The sequence below is a fragment of the Vidua chalybeata genome, chromosome 3 (assembly GCF_026979565.1).
Source record: "Vidua chalybeata isolate OUT-0048 chromosome 3, bVidCha1 merged haplotype, whole genome shotgun sequence".
Classification (NCBI taxonomy): Eukaryota; Metazoa; Chordata; class Aves; order Passeriformes; family Viduidae; genus Vidua; species Vidua chalybeata.
In genome coordinates, this window is record NC_071532.1 from 147,661 (window position 1) to 175,079 (window position 27,419).

At 45.3% G+C, this 27,419-nt stretch overlaps 1 protein-coding gene and 1 long non-coding RNA gene across 2 annotated transcripts in view; one reads left to right on the plus strand and one right to left on the minus strand.

Moving 5' to 3' along the window:
• SYNDIG1 (synapse differentiation inducing 1) overlaps positions 1–26,918 on the minus strand; it is a 49,045-nt gene extending 22,127 nt beyond the window's left edge. Inside the window, exons 1-3 of the mRNA XM_053938319.1 lie at positions 26,809–26,918; positions 16,784–17,349; positions 9,084–9,221 (exon numbers count right to left, since the gene is read on the minus strand). Of these exons, the coding sequence (XP_053794294.1) occupies positions 9,084–9,221; positions 16,784–17,263 (618 nt within the window). The 5' untranslated portion in view covers positions 17,264–17,349; positions 26,809–26,918. The remainder of the gene's footprint in view (positions 1–9,083; positions 9,222–16,783; positions 17,350–26,808) is intronic.
• Positions 6,954–7,816, plus strand: LOC128785599 (uncharacterized). The gene is made up of 2 exons (XR_008429946.1): positions 6,954–7,202; positions 7,621–7,816. It is a non-coding gene; the product is annotated as an uncharacterized LOC128785599 (long non-coding RNA).
• Positions 26,919–27,419: the final 501 nt, after the last annotated feature.

The following is a 27,419-nucleotide window of genomic DNA, read 5'->3' on the forward strand; positions in this document are numbered from 1 at the left end:
TGTTTCTCTATTTTACCATTGATCCTCAGTTGCAAATTGCTAGGAAGAATGATCTTACTTGACACAATTAGAATCACAGTATCTGACGCTTTCGAACAAGGTTGATTGAGGAAAAATTGCTCAAGTTTCAACAGAACAAAGTCAGATATGGTAAAAATAAGAGACAATGCCCTTGGGATTTAAATATGGATCTTGACAATGGGGGATACTGAATGTGCTGGGAAACAAGAAATTTGTGCTCTCAACTAGAGAGCACACTAGACAGAGCCACTGAATGTCACAGGACAACGTGGTCTGCACCACATTTAACAAAGTGAATCTTTCAAATACGTGTGACATCCTGAGGACACATCAGGAAAGGCCCAGGTGATGCTCAAGTCAGTCAAACAGAGACTGGGTGAACATGCTGAATCTTTAGCACGGATGATTTGGCCAGTCTTGGGACCAGCACTTTGATGAGATCCCATGAGGTCACAGAAGTTCTTGCTTTACAACAACTTCTGTGTAAACCAGGGCTCCTAATTAATTGCTTAATTAGTTACAGCCTGTAGAAACTTGCTCAGAACAATGCCATCTGTGCAACAAGGTCAAGGAATGAGGACACTTTTGGAACAATGACTTAGTGTGGTGTCTTGAATTAAATTCAGAAATCTCAGGCTGGGAGAGTTACTATTTAAATTAGTACAAGGTCCCACATGTCTCTGGAGCAAATCCCACTTCCTCTGGGTTATCACACCTGTGAGGATTTGGAGTGTGCTCTCTGCCATTATCAGCCCAATGACCACTGCCAGCTTTCACAGCACCTCCTTGTCAGAGCAAAGCAAAATGTTGGGAGAAGATACTTGCTTTGGATCTGTGGAAAATGAATTCTCCACAATTCCTTCTACAGATTCCCCATCTGATGAATGAGCCACAAAAGGTCCAAATACAAGCCAGACAAGGCTCTCTGAACAGAACTGTGAAGAAAAATTGCCTTTCTTGCTCCCACCACTACATTTCTACCCCTCTTGTTAGAGACAGTAGCAGTAAGTAAAGATCCCTCATGGTGATACACCTCATAATTCTGGGACAGACAGACACATCCACTGGCCACCATTGGGAATGGGAATTCCAGGTAATGTCTGGTTAGAATTGTACCCTTTCTCCTGGACTTCATGATGATAGCAGGATGAAAAATGGGGTCAAGCAGAGACTGCCAAGCCCATCTTTCCCAGAGGATGCTGTAATACCTCTTCTTTTGCCCCTGGTCTTGCCCATCCTCTTGGAGGAAGCTGAGTCCTCCTGCAAACACATTTGGACTGGCAGGAACACCCCTGACTCTTCCATGCTACTTAGAAATAATGCAAGAAATGGCAATAATGCAACATGTGGAAATGCCATGGATAACTTCTTGTTCATCACAACCCATAATGAGTGTATTTAATACCAAACTGGCATTGAAGAAGGCTTTCCCAACATGAAAAAGCTGACTTTTTTTCACCCCAAGCAGATAAAATTGCAGACTGGTTTTATTACCAAGAATAACAATTTTATTGCCAACATGACAAAAATGTCTTGATGGGTATATTTGAATGTTTTAGATGCAAACTGCACAGATGCAGGTAGATCCTAGTCCATTTCTTTTGAGCTGGTTCTTGTAGCTTGTCCAAAAATAAATACATAAAAAAACTTGATCTCTCTCCTACTGCTGGGGAATCAGTCAATTCAATGAAGAATTACCATTGTCTGGGAGGCATCTTTGGGTGCCTAGCTCACTAGATTCAAATCTTCAGAGAGATACTCTGCAGCCTGTTTGAAAGAGATGTGTAGATTGAAATCAGAAGTGATCAATTTCCTTTGCTGTGCGTTCAAACAAAGTAGTAATTCAGAAGCCCTCACCAAAAGAGATGCTGAGAGATAGCAAGCTGTATATTCAAGATTAGAATATAGCCCTGAGTCTCTGGTACATGATGTTAATCTTTGATAAGAATATTAAAAACTCTGTGTATGTTGCAGACTGATAAAATATTAACCTTAAGCCTCAAAAACATCCTCATCCATTTACTGCTGCATACATTGAATGTCAAGTGAGAGGGACCTCCTTTCACTGGTCTTGCTTTTTAAAGGGTGCTGCCACAGCATGAGATGAAAGAAAGGTCTCTTCTATAAACAGCACCCAATGAACTGCTCTAGATGAACGTGCTGCTCTCCTTGCCAAAGCAGACTTCCAAGCAGATCATTCTCCACCTTGTGTGTGAAGACCTTCAGCACAACACAAAGCATCCAAAACTTTTTGGCCTTACTTGACAATGGAAACAGACATTGGAATGGCCAGAAGGAAGGGACCATGTTCCATTCCCAGACCTGCAAAAAGGTCTTTTCTTTTTTTTCTCATGCCTCTTTTAGCAGGGCATACACTGGGAAGTGCAAAATAACGTGCCCTGTTTCTGCCCTCAGACTGTGAACATGCTTCTTCTGTTTCCTCTCCTGAAATATAATTCTTCCTGGAAAATCTACCTTTGCAGATGGGAAAAAATTGAAGCATTTAGTGGAGATAAGTGAGGAGTACTAACAAAAGCCCCAAGTCCATTTCCATAATCCTGCTAACAGCATCCCTGCTCTCTAAATTAAAAAAAAAAAAAAAAAAAAAAAAAGCAAAACACTAAAACCCCACTGCCTAAGGCTAAAAAGTTCTTTAAACTTAGTCAGAATTGCCTAAATGTCAGGGAGACTGAACCCCTGATCAGCTCCTGTGGAATATTTATTGCCCTGTTCTTCAGATGACTCCACCAGAGAGGCCTCTGAGTGAATCTGTGAATACTACAGGCACTTCCAGCTTAGTGGTAGCAGTGGGCTGAAACAACCCTCACATTCTCATAAAACTGTGACATAACAAGTCAATTGCAAAGCAACAAAAAGTAACAGCAGGATGAAGAGGGTGCCTTCCTGGCATCAGAATATTTTATACCCTTGCAGTATGACTATATTGACAACTCTCTGGGATTGTATCTGGCTTAGCAAAATGTGTGAGGCATAAATAAAGAAAAATTCATGTACAATACTTGCTATTGTGCAGGATGCTCTTGAAAACAAAAAAAAAGATCCCTCATCTCCTCAAATACTTCAAGTTGGTCTCTCTCCTATCTCAAAACTTCCTTGTAATTAAACACCTGCATAATGAATTAATCTCTCCAGGGAATGTTATTTGCCAGCTACTTTTTCAATTATTTAAAATTAGCTTAAGGGCTAAAGCAATCAGGTCATTCATTAATTTAATTCCTTTTTGTAGCTGTACTTCGTGACTTGGAAATAAAACTACAAGATCAAAAGGACAAAGAGGAATGAAGACAAAATTATACAAGACACTCATAAAGTTCCCTGGCCCATGACCTCACCCAGGATGCCCAGTCTCTGCTGGTACACAACACACTCTAAATGGCCATTTTCTTGTGCAGACAAACACTTCTCTGGAGACACCTACCCAAAGGGAAAAGTTGGCAGGAGCAGCATCCATGAACACGCAGAGCACTGGCTGGCAGCCAGCTCCCACTTGGAAAGATGAGGATTGGAGATGCTGGTAATTCATCAGCCCCACTTCAGAGCAGCTATCTTTGTCTGCAGAACTGCCTGGGGGAAGAGGGGAAGAGATCCTCTTCTACCCAATCCAGGATGAAGCTTTCCTCTTTTCTCCCAAAGGACCAGAAGCTGCAAACTTCTTGAATGCATTAAACTACACCAGGAGCTTTTTGCAGAGGCAGAGGTTGTCATCCAAATGCCCATAACCGGGGGCCAGGGTCATCTACTTCTGAGCTGCTTTTCCAAGCACAGGAAAGCCAGCACTCTCCGATGGTGACGTATGTACCTGGCTGCTTCAGGTAGCTTCTCTCTGTGTCGTGGCTGGGAACAGAAGCTTTGTATTTTACTCCCCTCTGCCTGGCAAATCTGCCACAGGCCTGATGGGAGTAAGGGGATGAGTGTGGGCTGGCAGCCAGCTGTGACCTTCTGCAAGAAGTCCATGGCCTGGTGACCTCCCAGGACCAGGGTTCTCATGTGAGTTCAGTGGCCACACCATCAGCACTGTGCCATCTCAGCAAGACACTAGCCAGAGCTCCTCTAGGGCAACTTCTGCCACAAAAGACCTTTGCAGTTCCTTGTGAGGAGAAACTAAGTTTAAAGTATTTTAAAACTTATTCCTAGCACAACTGGGTTTAATTGTTTTACACCTTTTGCATCAGAAAAACTACAACAGTTCAGAAGGGTAAAAGGGCACCTGGGTGTGCCTGTACTCACATGCACAGAGCTGGACAAAGAGCTCAGGGATTTGCTTTCTGAGTGAGCAGCACAGAGAGCTCAAACCTTTGTGTGACAGTCAGCAGAGACTGGGCTGGGCAGCCCCAGAGTACACCCAGTGCCCTTTACTCAATCTGTGCGACTCAGAGCAACAGCCCTGCTTAAGCAAAAGAGTTGTGTGACTTGGTATCTGGTCCAAGACAACAAAACAAAGGCCTTTTATTTCCATTACAGCTCATCATCTTTAGACAGTTCTTTTGTCCAGGCATTACTTGGACCAAGAAATAATGCAGTGTTGAAAAAACTCTTGAAAATGCCAAAGCCTCCTGTCTGCTTTGCTAGCATTGCTTCAGCAATGCTGACCAGCATATCCTGCAAGTATAGATCTTGGCATGTCACTACCAAGTAAAGAAAAACACCACATTTTTTGTTCTTCTTTTGCCTTTTCTTCTTTGATATAAGAGGTTGCTGCATCCCCTCTACAAACACATGCTCCTGGCTGTGTGTCAAGCTCTTTATAATAGACCATATTCATTTTTTTATGGAGTAAAGTGGGACAGATAAGAAAAAAAGCAGGGTGGATGGATAAGAGCAGGGCATCACCAGCCAGTCTGGTGGAGTGTGGCACATCATACTGCTGTTCTGTCTCATTCCTCTCCCTGTTGATACGGGAACTATGAGCCACTTTTCTAAGGAATAAACAGCAGATGGCACCTGGCTGTTATTTCTCTGTCCACTTCTTTTGAAGTTGGATGTCAAAACCTTATGCCAGAAAAGCAAGGACAGTGAAATCCACACATGCATGCTGAGCACTGAAACTCTGAAAAAAGCTAGAATTCATATTATTTTCTACCTTCCAGTGGGAACATGAACATTCTTTCCTTCTTCTCCTCAGTGACTACTGAAATATGTCAGAATACAGGTATTTTTCTAAAGCCCCTGTCTCTGAAAACTGGATGAAAAGTAACCAAATATTTCAGAAGTTATCACGAAGGAAGACAAGCTACTCTTTTTTTCTGGTCACGTATGCCTAGTTTCCGTGTGAAAACTGTAAAAAACCCTTTACCCAGTGAGACAATGCGAGCAAATAATTACAAAGCTTTGCATCCCTGCATCCCCCTGCGAGGGAGGTAATTACAGCAGGGAGTCAGCGCAGCAGACGGGAAGTGATTGCTCCCTTGTGCTCCCAGTGCAGTCTGCTGCCTGGCAGGTCTCACCTGCTGTCGGGGAGGAGGGAGGCTGGGGAGGCTATCTGAGAACCTAAGCACATGGAAAAGTGTGCAGAGGGATTTTTTCCCAGGTGTGTGTCCAGGTCAGTGACACAGGTCCTCGGAGAGCTCACGGGAGTGGGGGGGAGGTGCTGTGCACGCTCTTGTTTCTGCCTGTAAGGGAGCAGGCATGAGGTGAAGCTCATTCATAGCATCAAAGGCTCAGCTCTCTCATAATGAATTTCTGTTTACAGTAGGGAGGGAAATGTGTGACATGGTATTGCTCTCTTTTCTAAATATAAAAGCAGGGAGAAAAAGCAGATTCATGCAAAAAGACCTTTCAGGATTGTTATCACCACCCCCCAGCCCAAGCAGAAAGCCTGGCAGCCCGAGAAATCATCTGACAAGTTCAATGGTAAACATGACAAGAAAAAAAATATATATTTTTAAAGTTCTTTCTTTGATTTATGAAGGTTCACACTTGCCTACAATCTACAATGCTAAAAATATCCTTGGAAATAAAAACTGAGGAACCCGCAAGACTCCAGAGGGTGGAGATTTATGAAAAAATAACCATAATGAGGTGGGTTTTTGATCCCACACTCTTTGTGGGGAGGAATTTTTGGTGAAAGACATAATTTGCTTCCTTCTTTCCAAAAGTTTCCTTGCAAAATGCACAAAAACTCCTTTGATTGAGCTCTTCAACTGTTGACTAATGAGACAGTCCAAAAAATGGCAAGACTAAAAGCTCACATGTCTCATTCTGGAGAAGCAAATGTGAGAGAAGACAGGACACAGGGTCCCATCCTGAGAGTGGAGCTGAGAGGAGCACAGGACTGGGTAGCTACAGGAAGTGGGAGCAAGACTCTTGTGGGAAGGAAAACCCAAATAAAACCAGAAGGAAATAACTGAACAAGTGGACAGCACAGTGATGGCCTCAAAGCTCTGTGTTTTCCTGAGGGAAGATGAAAAGCAGCAAGTCTCAGCTTTGCTTGGGATAAGATCACCAGGTGACATCCTGCTTGGAAAACTGGATATCCCAATGGCAAAAAAAAAAAACCAACAAAAAACATATTGAGCTTTCATAAAGTACATTTCTGAATCCACTGCTCCTCTCTGCTGGCTCACCTGTGGATGCATATCTTCACTTCCACCACAGAGACAGACCCTGCACAGCTGCACCCCTCGATACAGAGGCTCTGCAAGAAGCCCCAAGTCAGCAGCACGTTGGCAAGAGCCTTGGTGGAGACAGTAAGTCCCACACAGGAGCAGAAACATCACCTGCAGGAAAAACTTGGCTTTCATGGAGCACAAACGCCCCAAAATTCAATCATTCTGTTGGTAAGCAGCACCTCTGCTGTCTTACAGCGTCCAACCGAATGCTGTGTAATTGTTTTGCAGCATGACACAGGCGTATGCGTCATAAATATGCTGGCAGGTGATGCAGGAATAAACAGAGTACCTATGCCTTTGGAATGAGCTGTACTGCAGATACATCTTCTGCAAACAAAGGCTTCATTTTCAAATGCATCCCACACCAGAGCAGAGCAGATTTTTAAAACAAAATTCACTGCCAGTGCTCCATACTACACCAAAGAATCCATCCCCCATCTCTGAATTTCCTATGTGTTGTGATTTATTCCCAGATGGCCTTTTTGGTACAACTGCAAGGAAACTTTGGAAAACACAAAATTTTCAAGAGCTCAAGCAACTGCAAAAAAAGAGGTCTGATCATGAGTAGCAAGAGTTGATCTTTAGCTATACCTCTGGCTTTTGATAAAGTAGGGGAAATGTTAGACTATTCTTTTGAATAAAGAAGGGGGAATGTTTTTGATAAAGAAAGGGGGAATGTTAGACTATTCTTTTGAATTAACAAGTGATCTCAAATGTTATGTAGGAGTTTAAGTTGACCGACCTACATAAACAGAAACCACATATCTAGTTTATGTGTCGAAGTATGAGTTGATATCACTGTCAATATTAGCTTAGCAAGGTGCAGGATGGTTTGTACCAACTGTCTCAGCACGCTCTCAGCCACAGGAGGTTTGGGCTTAATGTTGGTTTCATTTTTCCCCCAGAAAATGCCAGTTTGTTGGATGTGGGGGTTTTGCAGAAGAATCACTTTTCCCACATGTTTTCTCAGGGCTGTGATGGACCTGCTGAATGTGAAGTCAGGGAGAGAAAGGAGCTCCCTGGGAGCCTGGGGAGAGGACAGAGAGATGCGTCTCTGCTGGACTGGAACAAGCTGGACCATCCTTCTACAAGAGATTTGAAAACTGAGTTTAGGCAGCTACATTCGGCTATTCTTCGTCATTACATTAAACCAAAAAACATCCGGGTTTTTGTTTACAAATGCCAAAATCATTCAGCACAGTACCAACTTTTTCCCCTGTATTCATGCTTTTTCCACCTTCTGTATTCTCCCATGGAAGACAGAGGTTCCTACAGACTCATGCTGGCCCTGGGGTCCATTCACAGCTAGGTGCCCTGGCCTTTGTACCCTGGTTCTCAGCACATTTATCTTCTCAGCAATATTGCTTTTTAGTATTAATTACATTGGGGGGTTTTGCAATTATTGGACCATGCTGTGCTTTCTTTGCTCAGATAAAACTATCTCACAAACAGTCAAAACTCTCACAAACAATCAGAACTTGTTATTTTCCACAGGACAAACACTAATTGTCTCAGAAGCTTCCCAGTGCAAAGACAGAGTGTTCATTTGAAGTTAAAAAAAAAAATAGTTCTGTCTCTTTTGTGTTATTTTTTTGATCTTGAAGAGTAGGATTCTTCAGATCTGAAGAGCCTGCTCTGGTTTGACAAATCAGCAGGGCTGGTAGATGTTTAGTGCAGGCAGATTAGAAAGACAGCTGAGAGGGTGAATGTGAAGGGTGCCGTGGAGCAGAGACTGTAGTTTGCAATAGGCACTAGAGAGAAATATAATCAAATGTTTCCTCGCAGTCACTGATGAGGCTGCCAGTGTGATGCCTTCTCTGTCACCTCACATTATCTGCCATGCTGGGAAACTCAGTAATTACATTGTAGACACTTATGAAGACATACTTGTCGAAACAAATGATGGGCATGAGGTGATTGCAAGTTAAGCAATGTTAAGATTGCCTCGCAAAGAAAACAAACCAAAACACAGTCTCTTCTTTGGTAAAAAAGGTATTTGCATATTAAAATTTTAAAGGAAGAACTGACTGATCATTTTTTTTCCCATGGGAAAGGAAATGGTTTCTGGAAAACAAATTTGCATCTGCACAACAGAAATTATTTTTCTACTCCTGGAAGGATATTCTAGATTATCAGCTTGGGACAAGTGTATCTGTTTTTCCAATGGGAAAGCCAAGCGTTTGAGCTAACAAGGGTGTTTTCTATTCAAAAGCCATGTCCAGAGAGGATTCTTAGCTGGACATATAACCTGACATGGAACCTGATCATTGCCAACTAAATGCTAAAATAATTTGTAGGTGCCTCCCTTAGCAAAGTAACTCAAAAGGCAGCCACCACTACCACAGAGACATATCCAGGTGGGGAAGATGCCAATCCCTTGAACTACCGTCCACGGCCCTCGAGAATGTCCAGCAGGAGATGTTTTAACATTACCTCATGGGACAGGTAAAAGGCAGCAATTCCCAGTGGCCAGAAGCAACAGAGCATGGAGAACACAGTGAGGCCAAGATGATCCCTTGGTGGCATCATCAGGAAGTTGTCTTCGCTCTCGGTGTCGCTCGAGTAATCGCTCTGGAACAGCAAAAGAGAGAAACGTAGATGTGCTGGTTAATGACATTATTGCTTGTCCTCTGCCAGCAGCCAATTCCCTGATCATTTGTCCATTTCTCCTACTCCACCACAGCAGTGGCCAGAAGGTCTCCTCTTCCTCACACACTGTGCCACAGACTCCATCACTGTTGCATGAGCTTGAAAGCAAGAAAAGACAAATGCGAAGATATCACTGCAGACAGCTGAAAAAGAAGCCCATTAAAGGAAGGGGCTCTCTAGTCAGATGAACCAGGGTGAATATTTCCTTTCAAAAATGAAGGAGAAGAAGGAGAGGGAAAAAATCCACAGTATTGCTGAAACCACCCCTTGAAATTGTGCACTCACCTGAACAGGTGAGATACAAAACAAAAAATGCTTTTGATTTTTCAGGTTTTTGATTTTCAGGATTTGTGCTGGCATAGTATCTGTGGAGACCACCTTCCTGATATTTCAAATTGCCTTTTCTTTTGAATAAAAATGAAATGGGGAAAAGATTTCTCAGGTAACTTTGGCTATGTGCTGACTCACAAAATTTTCAGTTATGCTGCTTTCCAAAGGCCAAATTGACCCATCTATGAGTTACCAAGGGTGAGAGAATAATTCTAATCATAAAGTCCTGACCATGCAGACCAACTGTGAACCAGAAGGGTGAAAAAAGTCAAAAATCCCAGAAAGAAATCCAACAGCAAAAGGTACCCCAACTCTTCCAGTTAAACACTCCTTTCCCCAAGCAAATCTTCCTTCCCAACATTATCTCTTACAAGAGGACACCTCATCCTGGGCTTATCAAGAAACCTTCTCCATTCAGAACCCCCCCCTGACATTGGGATTATTGATAATTTGGCTACCTAGTTCTCTGTCTTCACTTATTCCTGGATCTGCAAGAGCTGCATCCTGACACTGAAGAAGTTGGATATTAGTGTTGCTGAAAAGTCAGAGTTATATTCGTCAGTTAGGGTTCCCTTCCCTTCCCTTCCCTTCCCTTCCCTTCCCTTCCCTTCCCGGGCACTATTTCCCAAGTTTGTTGGAGAAATCAGGCATTGAAATTCCACAAAAAACATCTACACAGGGAGGTAGAAAGAAGAGAAGCCAACTCCACTTGTAAGATGCATATATGATGCAGTTTCGTCACAGCCTGTAAGTGCCTGAGCAGATAATTTCTGATCAGAGACAGCTCTTTCATTCTGTAGAAAAGCTGAAGTGACTGAAAAAAGAATAGAGGAAGAGCAGACACAAGGTGCAGATTTTTAACAGAGATGGTGATGAACACTTTTCTGCAGTTGTAATGGATTTTCTATTAAAAAAAATACTTTTCTTAAATCAAAGCTGGCTACCCCTAAAAGCTATGAGCTTTACCCCAACCAAGACATTACAATTGCTCAGCAGACAGCCTGCCAAGCACACTGGAGATGTCAGACAGCAGGGTCTGCTCTGAACTACAGTTGCCAGCAACCTCTGATGGATATTCAGGAAACAGCCCTTTTCCTTTTTTCCTTCAAAGCAACCAATTCAGCAACATGCACACGCTGCATACAAAACGAATTCCTTATGTGGCCCTGTGGGATCTGCCTTCAAATCCAGATGGTCCAGTGGTCTGGTTTGACAAAGATCAACACAATGCTGCTCCAAGTTAATATGTGCTCTGTTTCCCTCCACACAATGCCTGTTCCAGTAATGTAGTTAAACATGATGACCTATTCTGACCAGCATTCTGCATCCTTCTGCTCTCCTGCAAGTGTTTCGAGCTCATCTCCATGCAGCAGATGCTGAAGGCAGCAGCAGGATGGAGGCTCTTCTGCCAAAGGCTGTAGTTTATCACTGCTCTGCATCCACACACTCACTCATCCTGAGCAGCATCTTGCTGATAATTTCTGAAGAGGTGATGTCTCTAAAGCCTGCTATTTGTTTAAATTTGCCTGTCTATTTATTCCTTTATACAACTTTGAGTTTTGCAGTTGATTACCTTTCCGTTTTAAAGGCATTTAAAGGAGCCATAATCCCCTAACACTGACCTGCTGCAGCTCCTCTTGTTTCCCCAACTCTTAGTCTAAAAATTGCCCTGTCAGTCAGGCAGCCAGCCTTGCAGAATGGACTCACAGAGGTCTCTCCTTGCTTGGAAAACTTTTCACATGTAATTGGCAACACCAAAATGCAACGGGCAAAAACTCCTGGATGTAGTTGCCCAAACCTATTCTACCTCCTTGAGCCCTGGATTTTGACCATCTCCCTTGTGATGTTTTCTGGACACCCACAGCCAGCCTGCCCACAGCTCCTCAGGAACTGGCATCCAGCAGCACATTGCCACTGGAAGGGGATCAGTGCAGACAGCCATGAACAGATCTGCACTAAAACAAGCTGGGGTGAGTGCTGTGACCCTTCATGATTGTCCCCTTTTTGCTTCTCAGCTGACAGAGCAGTCCTCAAAGAGGTGTGCCAAATATCCACCCTCTACCAATGACAGCAAGGAGCTCATCCAGGGCTCCTGCCACTCACAGGCTGCATCCCAGAGACATCACTGCAGAGCTCCCATCTGAAAACTCAGGGAAGTGATGATGAGAAAGGGAATTGCTATGATTAACAAGATTCATATGAGGGTACTTGGACACTGCTGAAGGTGACTTCCCAGCCATGCTCCCTTCATCTGGAGCTGGCTAATAGAGGTTAATATCCCTTGGCAGGGCTCAGTATCTCCAGACTTGAGTGGCTTCTCCTTCAAAGGAGAAAAAGAAGTCAAATACAAAGTGTAATCACTCTTGTAATCTGTTAACAATGCACCTTTGAAGGAACTCAGAGATATAAAGTGTGGCCTATGGGTAGGATGACTCAGTGTCACGCATACCTCAGTCAAACACCTTTTAGGAGCTCATGCCTGGGCACCACACCTCTGACAGCACACCTGTGCTCTTCTGAGCATATGCCATGGGACAAAAACACTGAAAATTACATTCCCATATTCTCAACACAGCCCTAGATGAGCTTGGGCAAGGTATTCATGGCACTGTTTTCCTCCATTGCTCAGGTGCAGAACAGGAAAAATACTGTACACCCAATTCAGAGGAGAGCTGTGACAACCAATGAACCCATCAGTAAAAACAGGCTGCAGAACCCTGTTACCCATGCTGCAGAGCTCTCTGAAAAGGGAACTCTGCCATACACAGCCTGCAAGGGGTGTTCAAACATGCTTTCTGGGTATCTACAGCCAGGAGAGGCTGAGGACACAGTCCAGTGCAGGACCACAGGCTGGAAGCATCGACAGAAAGCATGTGTGATTTCATGGGGCTTGATGGGCATACATTTCCTCAGGATCTTCTCTTCATGTTGCGGAAAAAATGTGCCAGGAGGTGCTTGGAAATATTGAGAAGAGTGGTTGGATGGAACAGGATCCAAAGTCTATCTCTACAGTTTCATGCTCAGGTCCAAAGGGTGAGTTTTCACCATAGAATCCAGCAATTTCTAGTGGAAAAAAAAAGAAGACATGTATATATTGAAAGCACTACATTTCTTTTCTTCTTTCACTCCCAGAATATTCTATTTCTTTTGCTTTTAGAGATTATTTCAGACATTGCTGGATGCTGGGAAAAAGTAAGAGGGTTTTAAGAGAGAGCTCCAAGGTATTCTTTTATGCGACGTATATGAATAATTTAATTTGCTGCCATGAATAGCTTGGGTTTCTCTAAATAAGCAATCTACCTAGTGGCTAGAAGGGAAACTAGCAGGAGTATAATATGACAATTGCTATTTTTGGATAAAAGATGGCACATGAACTCTAACAGGAGGGTATTTCATCCTGTAACTCATTTCATATTTCACTGCTGCTACATTTGACAAGTTGTCTGTCTATTAGTTGTGGTGTAAAGAACTCATAAGATATTTATAAATTTTCCAGAGATACCTAAATAGGGAATCATTTGATTTCAGGGATGGGCATGGAAGAGAGAAGTTTAAAGCTCTGACAGAATGTGCAGCCTTCTGTTTTCATGCCTGGTAATTGCTGGAGCAAAGGAGGGCTCTATATGCTAATGAGAGCTGTTTCTGAGATGTTTTTCCCTCCAGACAATTATGATTTTCTTAGGCAGGCTGAACAACACTCCACCAGGACCTGAGAAGCACTGCTACTAAAAAATCCCTACAAATAAGTTGGTTAAATGTTGCTGCAGGGTACAACCCATGATCAGGATGTCTCCTGCTCCTCTGTTGCACATCCCATGTTCTTCAGAGTCCCCAGGCTTGGGAAGGCAAGAAGGTGTCTCCTTCCCAGTAACTTGCCCAAGATATGTTGAGCTGGATAGACCCATCCTGAGGAGCCTGACAGCTAACAGAGAAGCAAACCCTGCAGCTTGGCTTGGTCAATTCTTCAAACCAAAACCAAATGTATCAAAATGGCTGTGTTTTTTCCAGAACCTTTCTCTACTGCAAAGTTTCCTGCCAGAGAACAGCAACCTTTCCAGTTATCAAGAGACCAACTCTTTTCAAAAAGACAATCATTTCAGAAGCAGTCTGACCTGCAATAAAATTATTTTCTGCATGTGTTTCTCCTGAGAGTATTGCATTGAGGTGGGGAGGGGGACACTACAAAGGGAGAAGATTGATTTTTTGGCATTTCTAAGAAATTAAATATCCATCCAGAAAAACCCTAGGCAGGCATTCCAGTATAATGTAGGCTGTGCCAGGGAGACATGGGGAAAGAGCAATGACTCACAACCCTATGGTTCGTGTGTCTTCCAGAAGGCATTTTACAGAGCTGGGACTCCCCTTGCCTTGCACGGACATGTGGAGAACAGGAAGTAGCCCTCAGTTTTCAAGAGAAAAGAGCTCTTCTGCACAAAGCTGCCCTCTTTGCCAATGTTTCCAAAAAGGGGCTAGTTCATAGAGTTTTCTCCCAGAAAGAAGTGCCAAAGCAGACATGAGCCCTGGTCTGCTCTGACACTCTGCAGCTTCCATGCCTTGATGAGCTGTGGCTTGACAGACAACGTGACAAGATACACAGCAATGTCCTGTGCCACCCTCAGTGGCAGACTCAAACCCTTTAGGACTCTCACAGCGGGGAAGCAAAATTTGTGCCTCTGTTGTGTCTCCCTCTTCTTCTAATTTCTGCTCCTGGTCCTGGTACTCACTCTTTCCCATCACATCTATTAGTAACCTTAAAAAGCATTTGCTTCTTGTCAGTGACTGGCAGGGAAAAAATTCTTTCTAGTGTGACATTCTTGTGCTGTGTGATTCGGGTGCTGGTTTTGTGTAGCTAACAACCTGGCATGGTTCATCACCTTACTCAGTGACTGCTTGTCCTTAAATAGTGCTCTTCCACTCCCAGAGTCTCCACACATGAAGTTAGGTCTCTAATGAAGCTGTGCTCTAGCCAAGCCCAGGAGGCCCTCATGTATCTGGCCACACAGACCCAGCCTCTGTGAACCACAAGAGCACAACACAGCAGACAGGTTTTATTCTGGTCTGGTGCTGTCAAATTGATCTCTCCTCTCCTGCATGACCAGCTGCATCTGTGGAATTTGGACCTTCCTGGAATGGAAGCTACTTGCCACGCTGAGCTACTTCTTGCTGCAAACAGCTGCTCAGCAGGTTGATCCTTTGGGATCATGGCAAACTTCATGTAAGAGTGTGAAAATCTCAGTGCACAGGGTTGGTCAGGGAACACAGCAATGGAGACAGACCCTGGTCTCAAAGCAGAGGCTTCTAGCAAGTGTTTCCAGCTAACCAGGTCCTTATCCAAGCCATGTCTGGCTTTCTCCTCCCCTGTTCCTAGCGGAGGAGAAATTTTGATGGAGAGGACAATCCATGGGTGGTGTGTACTTTGTGAACGTCTTCTTATTCTGAGCACTTTGTACACATAGGTCAAGATGGTTGTCCATGCACCTGTGTTTGTTAGCACAGTGTCACCCCAAAGGGTCAAATGAGACAGGGAATCTGAGATTCCAGATACTCTGTACCCATTCAAGAGCTGCCACGTTTCCAGAGAAACAGGTCAGAAAGAAGAAGGAGCCAGGGAAAAGGATGCACACACTGTCAGAGCATGTTACCAAAATTTACTGCCTCATTTCTCCCCTTAATATCAGGGGAGGATGAAGTTCTACAGCTGGTTTCTAAAACACAAATGTTCTCTGTGAAAAGCTGATTAAGTTCCTCCAGTACCACTTTGAAGAGGTTTTTTCCTTATGCTGCTCATTTTCCCTTTTTTTATCTCATTCTCCAAAAGTTGACTCAAGAATATCTTCTTGACTTGAATTGACAAGAGGGAGATTTTTTTTTTTTCTGCCTGAATGCCAGATGTGTCAATAACACCATGTGTGCTGCAGTCACTTATGTCACTACTGCATGAGAGAAACTGGGGCAAAAATACAGCAACCAGGAATTTTGTTTTGATTAAGGAAATTATACTTCCCACGGTCAATTCTGAAATTCTGTGGAAGGGTGTGATTTGAGCTAATACTCTCACATGCTTCAGAGAGAAGCTTTCTGTCTCCCTGTGGAGGCATTGAATACTGCATTAATGGCACGCACTGGGAAAAACACTTCCCTCTTCCCACCTTATCAATACAGAGAGAAAAGAGAATAAAAGGGAAGTCAGGCTCTTGCTGGATTTCCCCTGTGCTGATCACAGGGTGAGACACTGGTATTACAGGAGGTGGAAATAGAAATTTTAGGGCTTGTTAGATCTCGGTCCTAACTGAAAATCACAGCAACAGAGAAACACGACCAGTCTCCCTATCTCAGCTGTGACATTCTTGTTTGAAGCCATAGCTTTGCTCTAGACTGCCAGAAGGTCTTTGCTAGGTTAGGAGTCCCTGACCAATGGTGGAGGAAGTTTTCAGATCACCAGCATTATGTTCACCCTCCATTCTTACAAACACTGCCAGACTTGGGCCTCTGGTTAAAATAAAAAAAAAAAAAAATACATAATTTAAGAAAGAATGAAGTTGTTTCCATAGTCTTCCCTGTTACTTTACAGTGAGCAATCAATGAAGCACGGGACTCCAGAAGAAAACATTCTATTTGGGTCTAAAAAGTGTTTAGCTCCATCAGAAAAATATAATTTATTTCAGAGACATGGATTCACTGCAGCTTGAAACCCAAAGACTTCTGTTTCTGCATTCATTCTGAGACAGAAACATGTTGTGTCTGAGCCAATAATTTAAAACATTCTGCTCAAGTCAGGTGAAGGCAAGAGATGATGTTGGCCTGCTGAGTAAGATGGGCTCCATGCAGACAGACAGATGCTCCCAGCCCCAGCCTTACCCAGCATTTAAGCACATGGCTCTTCTGTTTCTGACCAGCCCCTTCAGAGGCGGAAGGGAAATGCTGCTCTCCATTTGGGCCAGTGGGAATTTTGCCATCGGTATCCACAGATCTGGGACTTCACCCAACAAATAAAGATGAGCAATCATTCATTGTCCTAGTTGGAGGAGAAAGTGATACAGCTGACCCAAAAAGCAGCTGATCCTCTGCAGTTCAGCTCTAGGGGGTTGTACACTTAATTTCAAACATGCCCTCCTCCTCCCAGCCTTCCCCGCATATCCCAAGTGACATCTGACCTCTAGTTCCTGGAAATCCTCCTCTTCCTCCACCTCATAGGAGAGGGTGTGGATCTTGATGTCATCTGCGGAGAGGTCGATGAATTTGCTGTCAGGGTACTCCAGGCTGTCTTTGGTGGGCGACCGCTCCTCGATGAAGGTGGTCTCACAGCACTCCGAGCCCAGGCTCTCGCCCCACGAGCGCAGCACGTTCTCGGAGTAGAGGATGATGTTGGGCCTGTAGTGAGACTCCACGGTCTGCTGCAACATGCTGGGGTCCAGGAGCTGCTGCACGGGGTCACTCCTGCCATTCTCTGGTTGTCTTGGAGAGGAAAGGCTGCCCGCTCTGTGGCTCTGGTACTGAGGGGTGGGGTACACAGAGACCAGACCATCTCGGCTCTCTGCCACTAAGTTCCTTGTGTTAATTAAACCATTCCTTTTCCCAGCCTCAGTGATCTTACTGTGCATCAGCACGCTGTTCTGCTCAACCAAGCCATCCATACTGGGAGGTGTCTGAGGCAGTGGGACTGGTGGCCCTTATTTTGCTGTGCCTTAGAGCTCACGCTGGGTGAGTGGCTCCCATTTTCCTGATGAAGAAAGGGAACAGAAACGAAGGTGAGGACAAAGGCAATGAATTGAGGGACTCAAGTCAGCTTGTCTTTCATACAGTCTCAAAACAGAGTCCCATGTATGTGCACACTCTGATTTAGTTCTCCAAATACAGCCCCACTCAGGGAGGCAAAGAACACCTGCCCCACATCCATGGGATGTAGAGAAGCAGATGAGGTGAAATGTCTTGATAGTGATGGACCCCATCAAAGAACGGCTTTGGTGCCTGCTCCAGCCCGCCACAGGTACACAGCTGTCATCCTGGGAGCAACATCCCTTTCCTTTAAACATTTGTATAAGAGATGGGAAAAAACCCAAAAAAGTATCAAAACAACAACAACAACAACAAATCTCCTAAAAGAACCATTTTCACTTCTCAGAAATCTGCAACTGCAAAAGATGGGCAGGTCCCGTGTTCACCTGTTGGTGTCTGCAGCCACCCTTTGCCCTTGGCAAGTGCTTTACTATCCTTTGAAAACCCATTTTTTCCAGCCCAAACACTTTCTCACCAGGCTGCTCGTTTTTCTCAGGTGCAGCCAAAAAAAATGCCTTTTGAAATACTTACGTATTTGCCACAGGAACTGTAAATTCAGGGGTTTGTTTCTGGGCATGAGCATAAAAATTACAGACATGCTACTGGCTTCAAAGTTCTTAATATTAGATCCTCTAAGACCAAGTTATTAATGTAGGATTACCTGCCCCCATTGTGCTGTCTGGAGGAAACCAAGAATGAAATACACAAACACATAAACATATGCAATTTTTTTACTCAATGCTTTCTCTCTATTTCCCTTTTATGTCAGACAACCTCTAACAGAGCAATGTCTAGCAAAAGCCCAGTATTATTTCCTCTTAACTCCAGACTCCAAATACCTTCCGTTTCTCTTTTGGAGAGGTGTTTAAACCACTGCTAAGAGCTGTTCTAACACTACCAATTAAGCAAGAAACTTGTTTAACATACACGAGAGCTTGACCCAGAGTGCCGACGTTTACATTCACAGCACTTGGCTTAACATGCAGAAGCCCCATTTTATTGTGTTGTCAAGTAGCTCAGTGCTTCTCTTAAGTGAACCAGCAGGAAAGCTACAGAAGAGAAAATCCACCATGGTGGGATCCCATGGAAGTTACATGTGCAGTCCAGGTAGCAGGAGCATCCTGCTGGGCCTCCAGCTGTTTGACCACAAACCTTCCTCCTCCCACCTCCCCCAAAGAAACTACATGAAAGTACATCCCCACAGGCAGAAGATGATAAATACTCATCAACTAAAGAGTAAATTCTCAGACTTTGCTCAGTTTCTTCCGAGCTGGCTTGGAAAATGTAAGAGGCTCCCTGATGTGTACCATCAACCATCAATCCCACTGAAGCCAGAAGGACTTCACCCCAAAACTGTAAACCCTCTTGCAAACATTCCTATCCCTGCCACCTGTCAAGCAAAGTGAAAGGGTCAGGAGGAATATGCCACAGATGTAGCAGAAATTAGAGGAAGACTCACAAATCAAACAAATATCCTCCTAGAGAAATGTATGAAGAGGTCAACACTTTGTCACTGCATCAATGGCTGGAAAACTTGGGTCAGGAAAACTTGCATCTGCCTGTGGTCACGTCATTTCAGCAAAGTCTGGCTTATGTACTCAGGAAAATGCCATTTTAGGGCAGTTTTACTGCATGCCTTGGAGCTGCATTGTTGCTCAGTCCTGCCATGGATCTAAACATCTATATGGAAGGTCCTTGCCTTCTGTGCATTTAAACCAGTCCTGTAAAGCAATATTGCAAATTCTGAGTGACACTTTCCCCATGGTAACGGGCAAAAAGTGGGAAAAAAACATCCAAAATGAGGTGAGGACAAGACAGGGAGCATGCCTCCCTCACAGAGCTCCTCTGATAATAGGGTAGTCCATGGCTCAGGACGTCCTCCCTGGAGTCCCACACAGCAGGACAGGCAGCATGCCTCAGGGACAATGTGGATGGCAGCATGCAATCAAGGTAACTGGTTTAACCCCAGGTGCTTTTTAATCTGCAGCTGGCTGCCTGCCTTACCAGAGCCTGACCCAATGTTCTCGGCCCTGCAAGAGTATTGCTTAATGGGAAGAGGCTGATGAGACTTGGGCCTTTTCAGGATAATATATTAAGGGGGGGGGGGGGGTGTGGGAAAGAGAAATAAATAATGATGTTAGTATTACTCCTGAAATGGGATCCCCCAGGCTGAGATGAAGGTGTGACAGTGAGTGGCACATGGTCAGTTAGGGTGATGCTAAGGGGCAAAATGCACCTGTGCTTCTGCAGTGGCTCAGAGCCTTTGTCCTGCCTGCAGGGACCCCTTGGGCATGGATCCAGCCACTCCACTTTCACTAGGGGCTTTCATGGACATAGCCTGGGCCAGGCTCACATGCCTGTGACTCACAGGCACGTCCTAAAATTAAGATTGCCCCAGTTTCCAGGTTCTCTGCAGCCCAGAAGCCCTGGATGGCAGTGCCAGAGCAGGTAATCTCTGACAGACCACCTGAGGAAACTGGAGGGTGCCTTCTCTGCAGGAAGCCAACATTCAAAGCAGAAAAAAACTCTCATTACCTATGACCACAGTGAGGTTTCAGAATGATGTTGACAGGAAAATGAAATTCATCAGAGTTCTTGAAATAAGAAAGCTTTCCAGTCTGCTCCAAGATGCAGAGTTAATTTTAATTGGTTGGATTCAGGTTTCTTCTGTCTTTACATGGTTTTAATTGTCCCACAAATCACTCACTGGCAATGAGGCCAACCAGAAATAATTCTGCATTTTCATACTTGAGACTGGAACCAGAAGGAAAAGCCAAGTTCAAGTTATTAATAGATAGATATATAATCAATATATCAACCTTCAATCTAATGTTTACCTTGGGGTTAGACATTCTTACCCCAGTCTACTATTAAAAGTGAGTCCATTAATTACTTTACCCTTCACTCTTTCCAATTTCTTGGGTTCTCCCCTCCTCCTTTCTTATTTTAATAAGAAGCTGCAAGCAGTGCCAAGATCTTTAGTCTGCAGTGCTGTGGTTTATTAAGCTATCACTCGTGGTACAGCAGAGCCCAGCTACAATGAGGAGCTGCACTGAGAGCCACGCTCTGCTGGGTGTTCTGCAGCCTCCTGCTATGATGACAGTGCCTGACAAACTAATTAAGCAGAGGGTGTGAGACAGAGAAATGCCAGCTGTAGGGAGGGCAGGGAGAGAACAGCTAAATGCTGCCCCAGGCTCTAGCAGACAAGGAGCAGAAGCCAACTCTGTTACTGCCCACCATACCAAAACCCTTTTGCTCTCCCAGGACCTGGCAGGATGGTGTTTTCCTCCTCTCTCCATGGGACTTTGCACAGCTTAAGGGCAGCCTTTAGTGTTCTGGAGACCTTTGCCAGGCACCCAATGTCCTGTGTGAATAAGCAGTTGGGAAACTCCGAATACAAACCCCCAAATTCTGAACAAGCCATAGAGTTGAAACATTGGGCTATGGCTGAAAAGCCCCAGCCACCTCCTCACAGCAGACCAGAAGGACATTCATCCACACAGAGCAAGCATCACCTGCCCAGCAGACTGGTTTATTGGCAGGAAAGCTGGAAGAAGAAGGCAAGTGAGGCTGAAGGCAGAGTCCCCATCTGCTGTCAAAGCCTTAGGCTGTACCTTCTGCCATTCCCTGCAGATCTGGCAGGTCATCAGCCAGGGAAAAAAGCATAAAAACTTGTGTGCTTCTTCATGGGGGGTGCTGGATATAAGTGGAAATCTTTTCCCCATGAAGACAGTCAAGCACAGGAAAAAACTGCCCAATGAGGATTTGCAGTCTCCATCCTTGCACGTTTTGAAGACCCAGCTGAATGAAGCTCTGAGAATCCTGGTGTGATCCCAGAGTTGATCTCTCTGAGCATGAAATAGAAGTGAAGACCTCCTGAGACTCCTTCAACTTGATTATTCCATGATTTGAATCCCTCTGATCCTTAAAGATTCCCACCTGTGTCCCATGCTCCCCAAAAGTACTGCTCCCAAATCCCTCAGTCATTCTAAATCACCAGAATGGCAAGAATTGACAACGGTGACCCTTTGTGCCACCAGCAGAAGATGATTCAGCCCCAGGATTATCACATTCAATAAAATGCCCTGGGTTTGAAGCTGGTTTCCCCTCTGCCAGCGCAGAGAAAGCAGAGGGGAAAAAGCTCTCTTGAAGAGCAGTCAAGCCCCACATGAGTTGCAGAAATCCTGGCATGAGCTCTCAGGTAAGAGAGAGTTTCTAAAGCACAATGCAATAAGCTTCAGCATGGTTTGAGGCATTCCAGACATTTAGAAACTGCAACAACAAATACAGGCATTAAGCATGAGAGAAATCACAGAAAATGTGTGGATCTGGAGTGCTGATTACAAAGTTAAATATTTAAAAAAATGAAGGAAAAAACCTCTTTCCCACTTGTATTTTTCTTCTTTGATTTAGCTGGGCTTATTAAAGTAGGTTTTGTTTCAAGGGAATGCTGTATTTCAGCAGCTGGAATTCCTTTTACTCTATTAAGTAAACTACAGGGAGTTTCGTAAGGCAGTGCAACTAACTCACACTGGGAAAATTAGGAATGCATGCATTAGTGATAGCTAAATGTTTCATTGCTAACAGTGGAATTAAAAAGACCTCCATGCTATTTTAGTGTTAGCAATATGCAGCAAATCTGCTGTGAGATGTGATCTGTCCTCCTAAAAATGAGGAACTTGGGCAATGGTGAAATGCCCAAGGTCATGTCAAGACAGAGCTGGAAATAAAATCCAGGTCTCTTGATTGTTTGTGCAGAGATATATGGTAAAACAATTACTGTATGCATATCTGCCTGAATAATTGATTGCTTAATTCAGTATCTGAACTAAAGAATGGAATGGGAAAGAATGGAGGAATTACCTTGCATTGACCTAATATATAATAATGTTATTCCTGCAACAAAGTATTTCCTTTTGAGCCGATGGAAGTATTTTGCCTGAGCTAAAATGAAATGCAACATTTCATTTATTTATTTTTAATTTAACAAGCTGGCTTTTAATTCACTATGCCTCAAGTTGTCTCCAAAACAAAACAAAAACAAAAACAAAAACAAAAAAAAAAAAAAAGGACACATTCAGACTTTTCTACCAATTCTCCTTCACGACTCAAATTTTTCAGCCTTAATTCTTAGTGGGGTTCAGTCTGAACTCACAAGTTTTTCATTCACTGCACTTTCCAGATAATAAATAACTGGCCTGACTAACAACATCTTGCTCTGGTGTAAATAATCCTGGCTGTTGTGGAAGGCACCAGTGTAAAAATGCCTTGACACCTGTACCAGTTCTGGCAGTTACTCTGTAGAGTGAAAGTAGTCAGAAAGTCTGAGTTTTTCCTGCTGTGTTTTCAAGAGGTTCCCCAGTATTGCAGAGCAGGAGCGTCATATTCAAACTCCCCATTTCAAACTGGGGAGATTGAACCATGAGGATCAATTCTTACTTTAAGAGCTTCCAAAAGAGAAGCTGGAAGTCTCTCCCATGAATACCAACATCACAGCATCCCCTGGCCCTCTTGGTCTGCCTGCTGCCTGAATCCTGTGCCTCCCCTTGGACCTAAAATCCCTGTTTAACTGTGTTTGTGACACGGACAGGAACACCCTAATGTGGATCCAGGACTGGCCCCACTAACTCACTCCAGTCTCATTCCTGATGGGCAGCCAAGCCCCCAGAGAGCCCAGTTCTTGCACACACCCTGCTCATCTGGCTGCACTTGCTTTCCCACACTGCACGCAGGAAGCAAAGCAGGACAAGACACTGCCTCACACTCGCTCTGCATGTAAACCCCCAGTGCTGTGCTCCAGGCCTGAGGTATTCCTGAAGCACAGATGGAAAATAAAGAGCGGACAGAAGAGGAAGACAGTGTGGTGGTGCAGACTTGGTGCAAAATGGAAGTTTCTGTACCTCCTGCCCCAAGAAAAACACCCTAGGGCTGTAAGTCACTTTGCTAGAAAAACACTGTAAAATTACTAGAGTCAGTTCATCTGGGCAAGGATGATTAGAATAAACAGATGCTTCTGGGGCCATAAAATCAGCTGTGCTCCATAAGACAGAAAAATTGCAGAGCCAGGACTATACCATGGGACAAAAGCCTTACAGAGTAAGTGATTTAGCCATGACGAGAGCGGTAGCTGGAGGCAGACAGGGCAGGCAGGGGAAAACGAAGCAGGAGCATCAGTAGGGCATAGTTTGACTTTTACAGACCTTTCTTAACCCTACACTCACCCCTCCCTGCAGAAACAAAAATGGAAATGAGTAATGCTGATGCCTATGAGAGTCAGGGCGTTGTCTGAACAAAGAAAAGTCCTGTCCTCTCTGTTCTCTGGGAGGAGAAGGGATCTAGCACCTCAGGGACTTCTGTATGGGAGGCACAGGCTTTGGGCTGGCAGCATATCCACATCACAACCTTGCCTCAGTGATCTTGTGAGCCACATGCAGTTGGAAGAAGGGCACAAGGATAGGAGCTGGAAGCTGGGTGGGTGACATAGGGACCCCACCCACTGGGAGAGGACTGGAAAAATCATTGCACGTAGCAGGCAGCTGCTGTGGGAGATGTCCTGAAGCAGCACACTGAGCACAGCGGTCCTGCAGGACCTGACACCAGGCTGGATGCCTTTCCTAGGTCCTTTCTCTAGAAGCTGAACTATTTGATTATGCCCCATCCCTGGAAGTTTTCCAGTTGGATGGGCCCTGAGCAACCTGAGCTAGTGGAATGTATCCCTGTCCATGGCAGGGGGTTTGGAACTACATAATCTTAATATCCCTTGCAACCCAAACAATTTTATGATTCTGTCCTTTAGTAAATACCATTTTAGAATTCTTTGTTCTCCATGGGGATTTTTAAGGTATCTGAGCAGTGAATCAGAGCACACAAACCCCTTCAAAATTCAGCCAGAATTGGTGTGAACAGTCAGTTCATTCTTCTCGTGCCTCGGTGAAGCCTCAAAGTGTAAGGACAGAAATGCAGCAGGGATTTGGAGAGTTATTGGTAAAGGAGGGAACTTTGCACATTCAGGTTTTATAGAGACACACATACAGATACACATCCATAGGGATGCCAGGTGTAAAACGGGCACTGCTAAAGGCATGCTTGGACTCACAACACTCATGCACTGCACCACTGCTTCAAAATGCAGTCTTTGCTTGTGCAGTGAAAACAACCAGTTTGTCACTCTTCTGATTTTACAGCACCAAATGGAAATCACAGAATCTTTTGATTTTTAGGTGCTACAAGTTAGACCAGCTCCATGGGAATCCTCAGGGTCACAGGCATCTACATCTGAAGAGGAACATTTTGCTGTGACCCTATTACTCAAAGTAGTTTCCAGCTTTTTTTGCCAGAGAAAGGGCACTCAGAAACAACTGACGATAGCTGGAGGATGTGTACTCAGACTCTTACACACAGCCACTATTCATGTTTGTCAAAGCAAAGCCAATGAACACGCTGAGTATTTTTCTCCTGTGTGCACCTCTGCAGTTATTTTCCATTTTTTTCCCCAGTTGCACCATACAAACCATAACCTGTAAAAATTAAAGTCTCCAAAGTGAAGATGACAAAATTTGGACTCTTAATAACCACATATGTAATCTGCAATCTTAATAGCCACATGGACAGTATCAAGTAACTCTACTGGAAGCATTTTACAGCTGTCTGCAGATATGAATTTGCTGTAGAGAGAAAGAAAGACAAAAAACCCTTATCCAATCACATTGCGCATTTTCTCTAATACTGTCCTCAGAAGCAAAAGCATTTTAAATCCTGAGAGCATCCTTCCTCAAGTTAAATGTGTTGTGGTGGTGCCTGTGTACACCAGTACTGCATTACATCTGCATTTGTATAAGGAAGAGCCGTCCTCTGTGTGTGAGATTTATTCCAGAGTGTGTGGCACCAGTGGTGTGAGACATCTGCCTGCCCAGCTAATGAGAGGAGACTTCATTTAATTCCTACAAATAAGTTTATCCTACACACACCCTGGCATAATCTGTAGTTACCAAAAATGCCAATAAAATGTCACCTTGTCCAGTAAAATCAGTCTTTGTCTTAGGAGCAAGGTAATTTGAAATTAATACAGACTATCTACTTGCAGCTATTTTAAAGATGACAGTTAATTAACTATAATTAAAACGAAGTCATTTAAATACATGAATGCAGGAAAGTGTATTCTCTGTTCTGACTGCTTTTTAGAATACACAAATATCCCCCTCAATGTGCCAGTTAATGCATCATCTTCAGTTTAAGACCATCAAAGTCTCTTTTAATTGTTGCTAATGCTCTGTTTATACCACATTAATATCTAATTAATTGTAATTTGAATATTTAATCTATCTGAAAAGTTTAGATTTTTTTTTTTTTTTCCTATCAGAGGCTACAGCTTCCCTCCAGTGATTTTGAAGGCACAGTTCAACAGATTGCTCTCTGGAGCAACTCCTGCCACTCCTGCTCCAAATTCTATCTGGAGGGGTTATACCCCACCACCACGGCCAGTCCCACACAGGCCCTTGCACGTCTCCCCCTGCAGCACACTCCTGACTGGGGAGCACTACTGATCCTGTTCCAGGAAGGATTGTACTCCTGGAGTGTCAGTTCCAGAAAGGTCTCAGTGTATTGCCAGCCTCTTCCTACTGAAGACCTGATCCCTTGCGGGATGCTTTAGTGATACCCGGATACCCCATCCAGAAGGACGTGACAGGTACAGGGGGTATTTGACATGACATTCCCCAATGTCACCCCACTGCCACCGACAGCAGGGACCACTGCTGCCTCCTTCCCTCAGCCATCCCTTTCCCCAACTTAGCTGTCACTGCTCTCAAACTAGAGGATGGGAAGGAAAAGAAATTCAGTCCGGCGCCTCTCCGGAGCAGGATAGCGAGGGGAAGGGGCAGCTGCGTCTGCCAGGAGCTCAGCATCTCCGCTGCCTGCCCCTGGCTCGGGTTCTGCCCCCGCAGACCCCTGCACAACCCCTCTCCCTCTTCCCTGGGCTGGCAGAGCAGACGGGAGCTGGGAGGAAAAGCTGGTCTGCCACAGTGCGCTAGATGGGATTCCTCGCGGGGAAAAGGAGGGAAAGGGAAAAGGAGAACCCCGCGCGCACTTTCCCTTTCAATGTTCCCAATCTCGCCGCGCACTGGAAAAGCCTCTTCTTCCCCCAAACCCCACTGGGCAAGACCGGGCACGGTAATTTGTGGTCCCCGCAGGGCATCGGGGAAGCACCTCTGCGGGCGGCCCCGCTCAGCCCCCGCGCTTCCCTGCGCTCCCCCCGGAGTCCCTCCGCCGCGGCGGCTGCGGGAGCCGCGGTGCCCCCGCCTCCGCTCCGCGCTCCGGAGGATGCTCCGGAGGATGTTCCGGAGCGGGCATTTGGTGCATCGCTGCCCGGAGGGGATCGGACAGGGTGGGCTGGGGGGTCACTCACCTCTTTGCAAGGTGACCCGCGGCGCGGTGCTCCCGCTGGCGCGGCCGGAGGGCGGCTCAGCGCCCGGGCGCTCCGCCCGGCTGCATCCCCGCGGCGGGGGCGGCGGCGGGGCCCGGGCCCGGGGGCTGCACAGCGCCAGCGGAGAAGGGGCTGCGCCGCCTGCACCGCCTCGGCGGCACTGTGGGCTCGGGAGGAGGAGGAGGAAAAGGAGGAGGGAGGGAGGGGGAGAGAGAGAGAGAGAGAGAGGGAGGCAGGCGGAGGGAGAGAGGCAGGAGAACGAACCCTGCGCGGCAGCGCGGCCAACTTTCCTTCTGCAGCGCAGCAGGAACAGCCTCCCATCCCTCGGTGTGTAACCCCCGCACCGGGTGAGTATGGCAAAACCCTCCCCTCTCTGACCCCCTCTCCTCCTCCTCCTCCTCCTCTCCAGGCCTTCTTCCCAGCCAGGTCTCCTCTGTTCCCCACACACCGGAGCTCAGCGAGGCTTGGCGGGCACTGCTGCCCTCGCCTCAGCCCGGCTGCCCCCACAGCTTGCCCTGCCGCGGAGGGACTCCGGCACTGCTCCCCCAGCCACCGGGGCACTGCCTGCACCCCGGGACAGCTTCACGAGACCA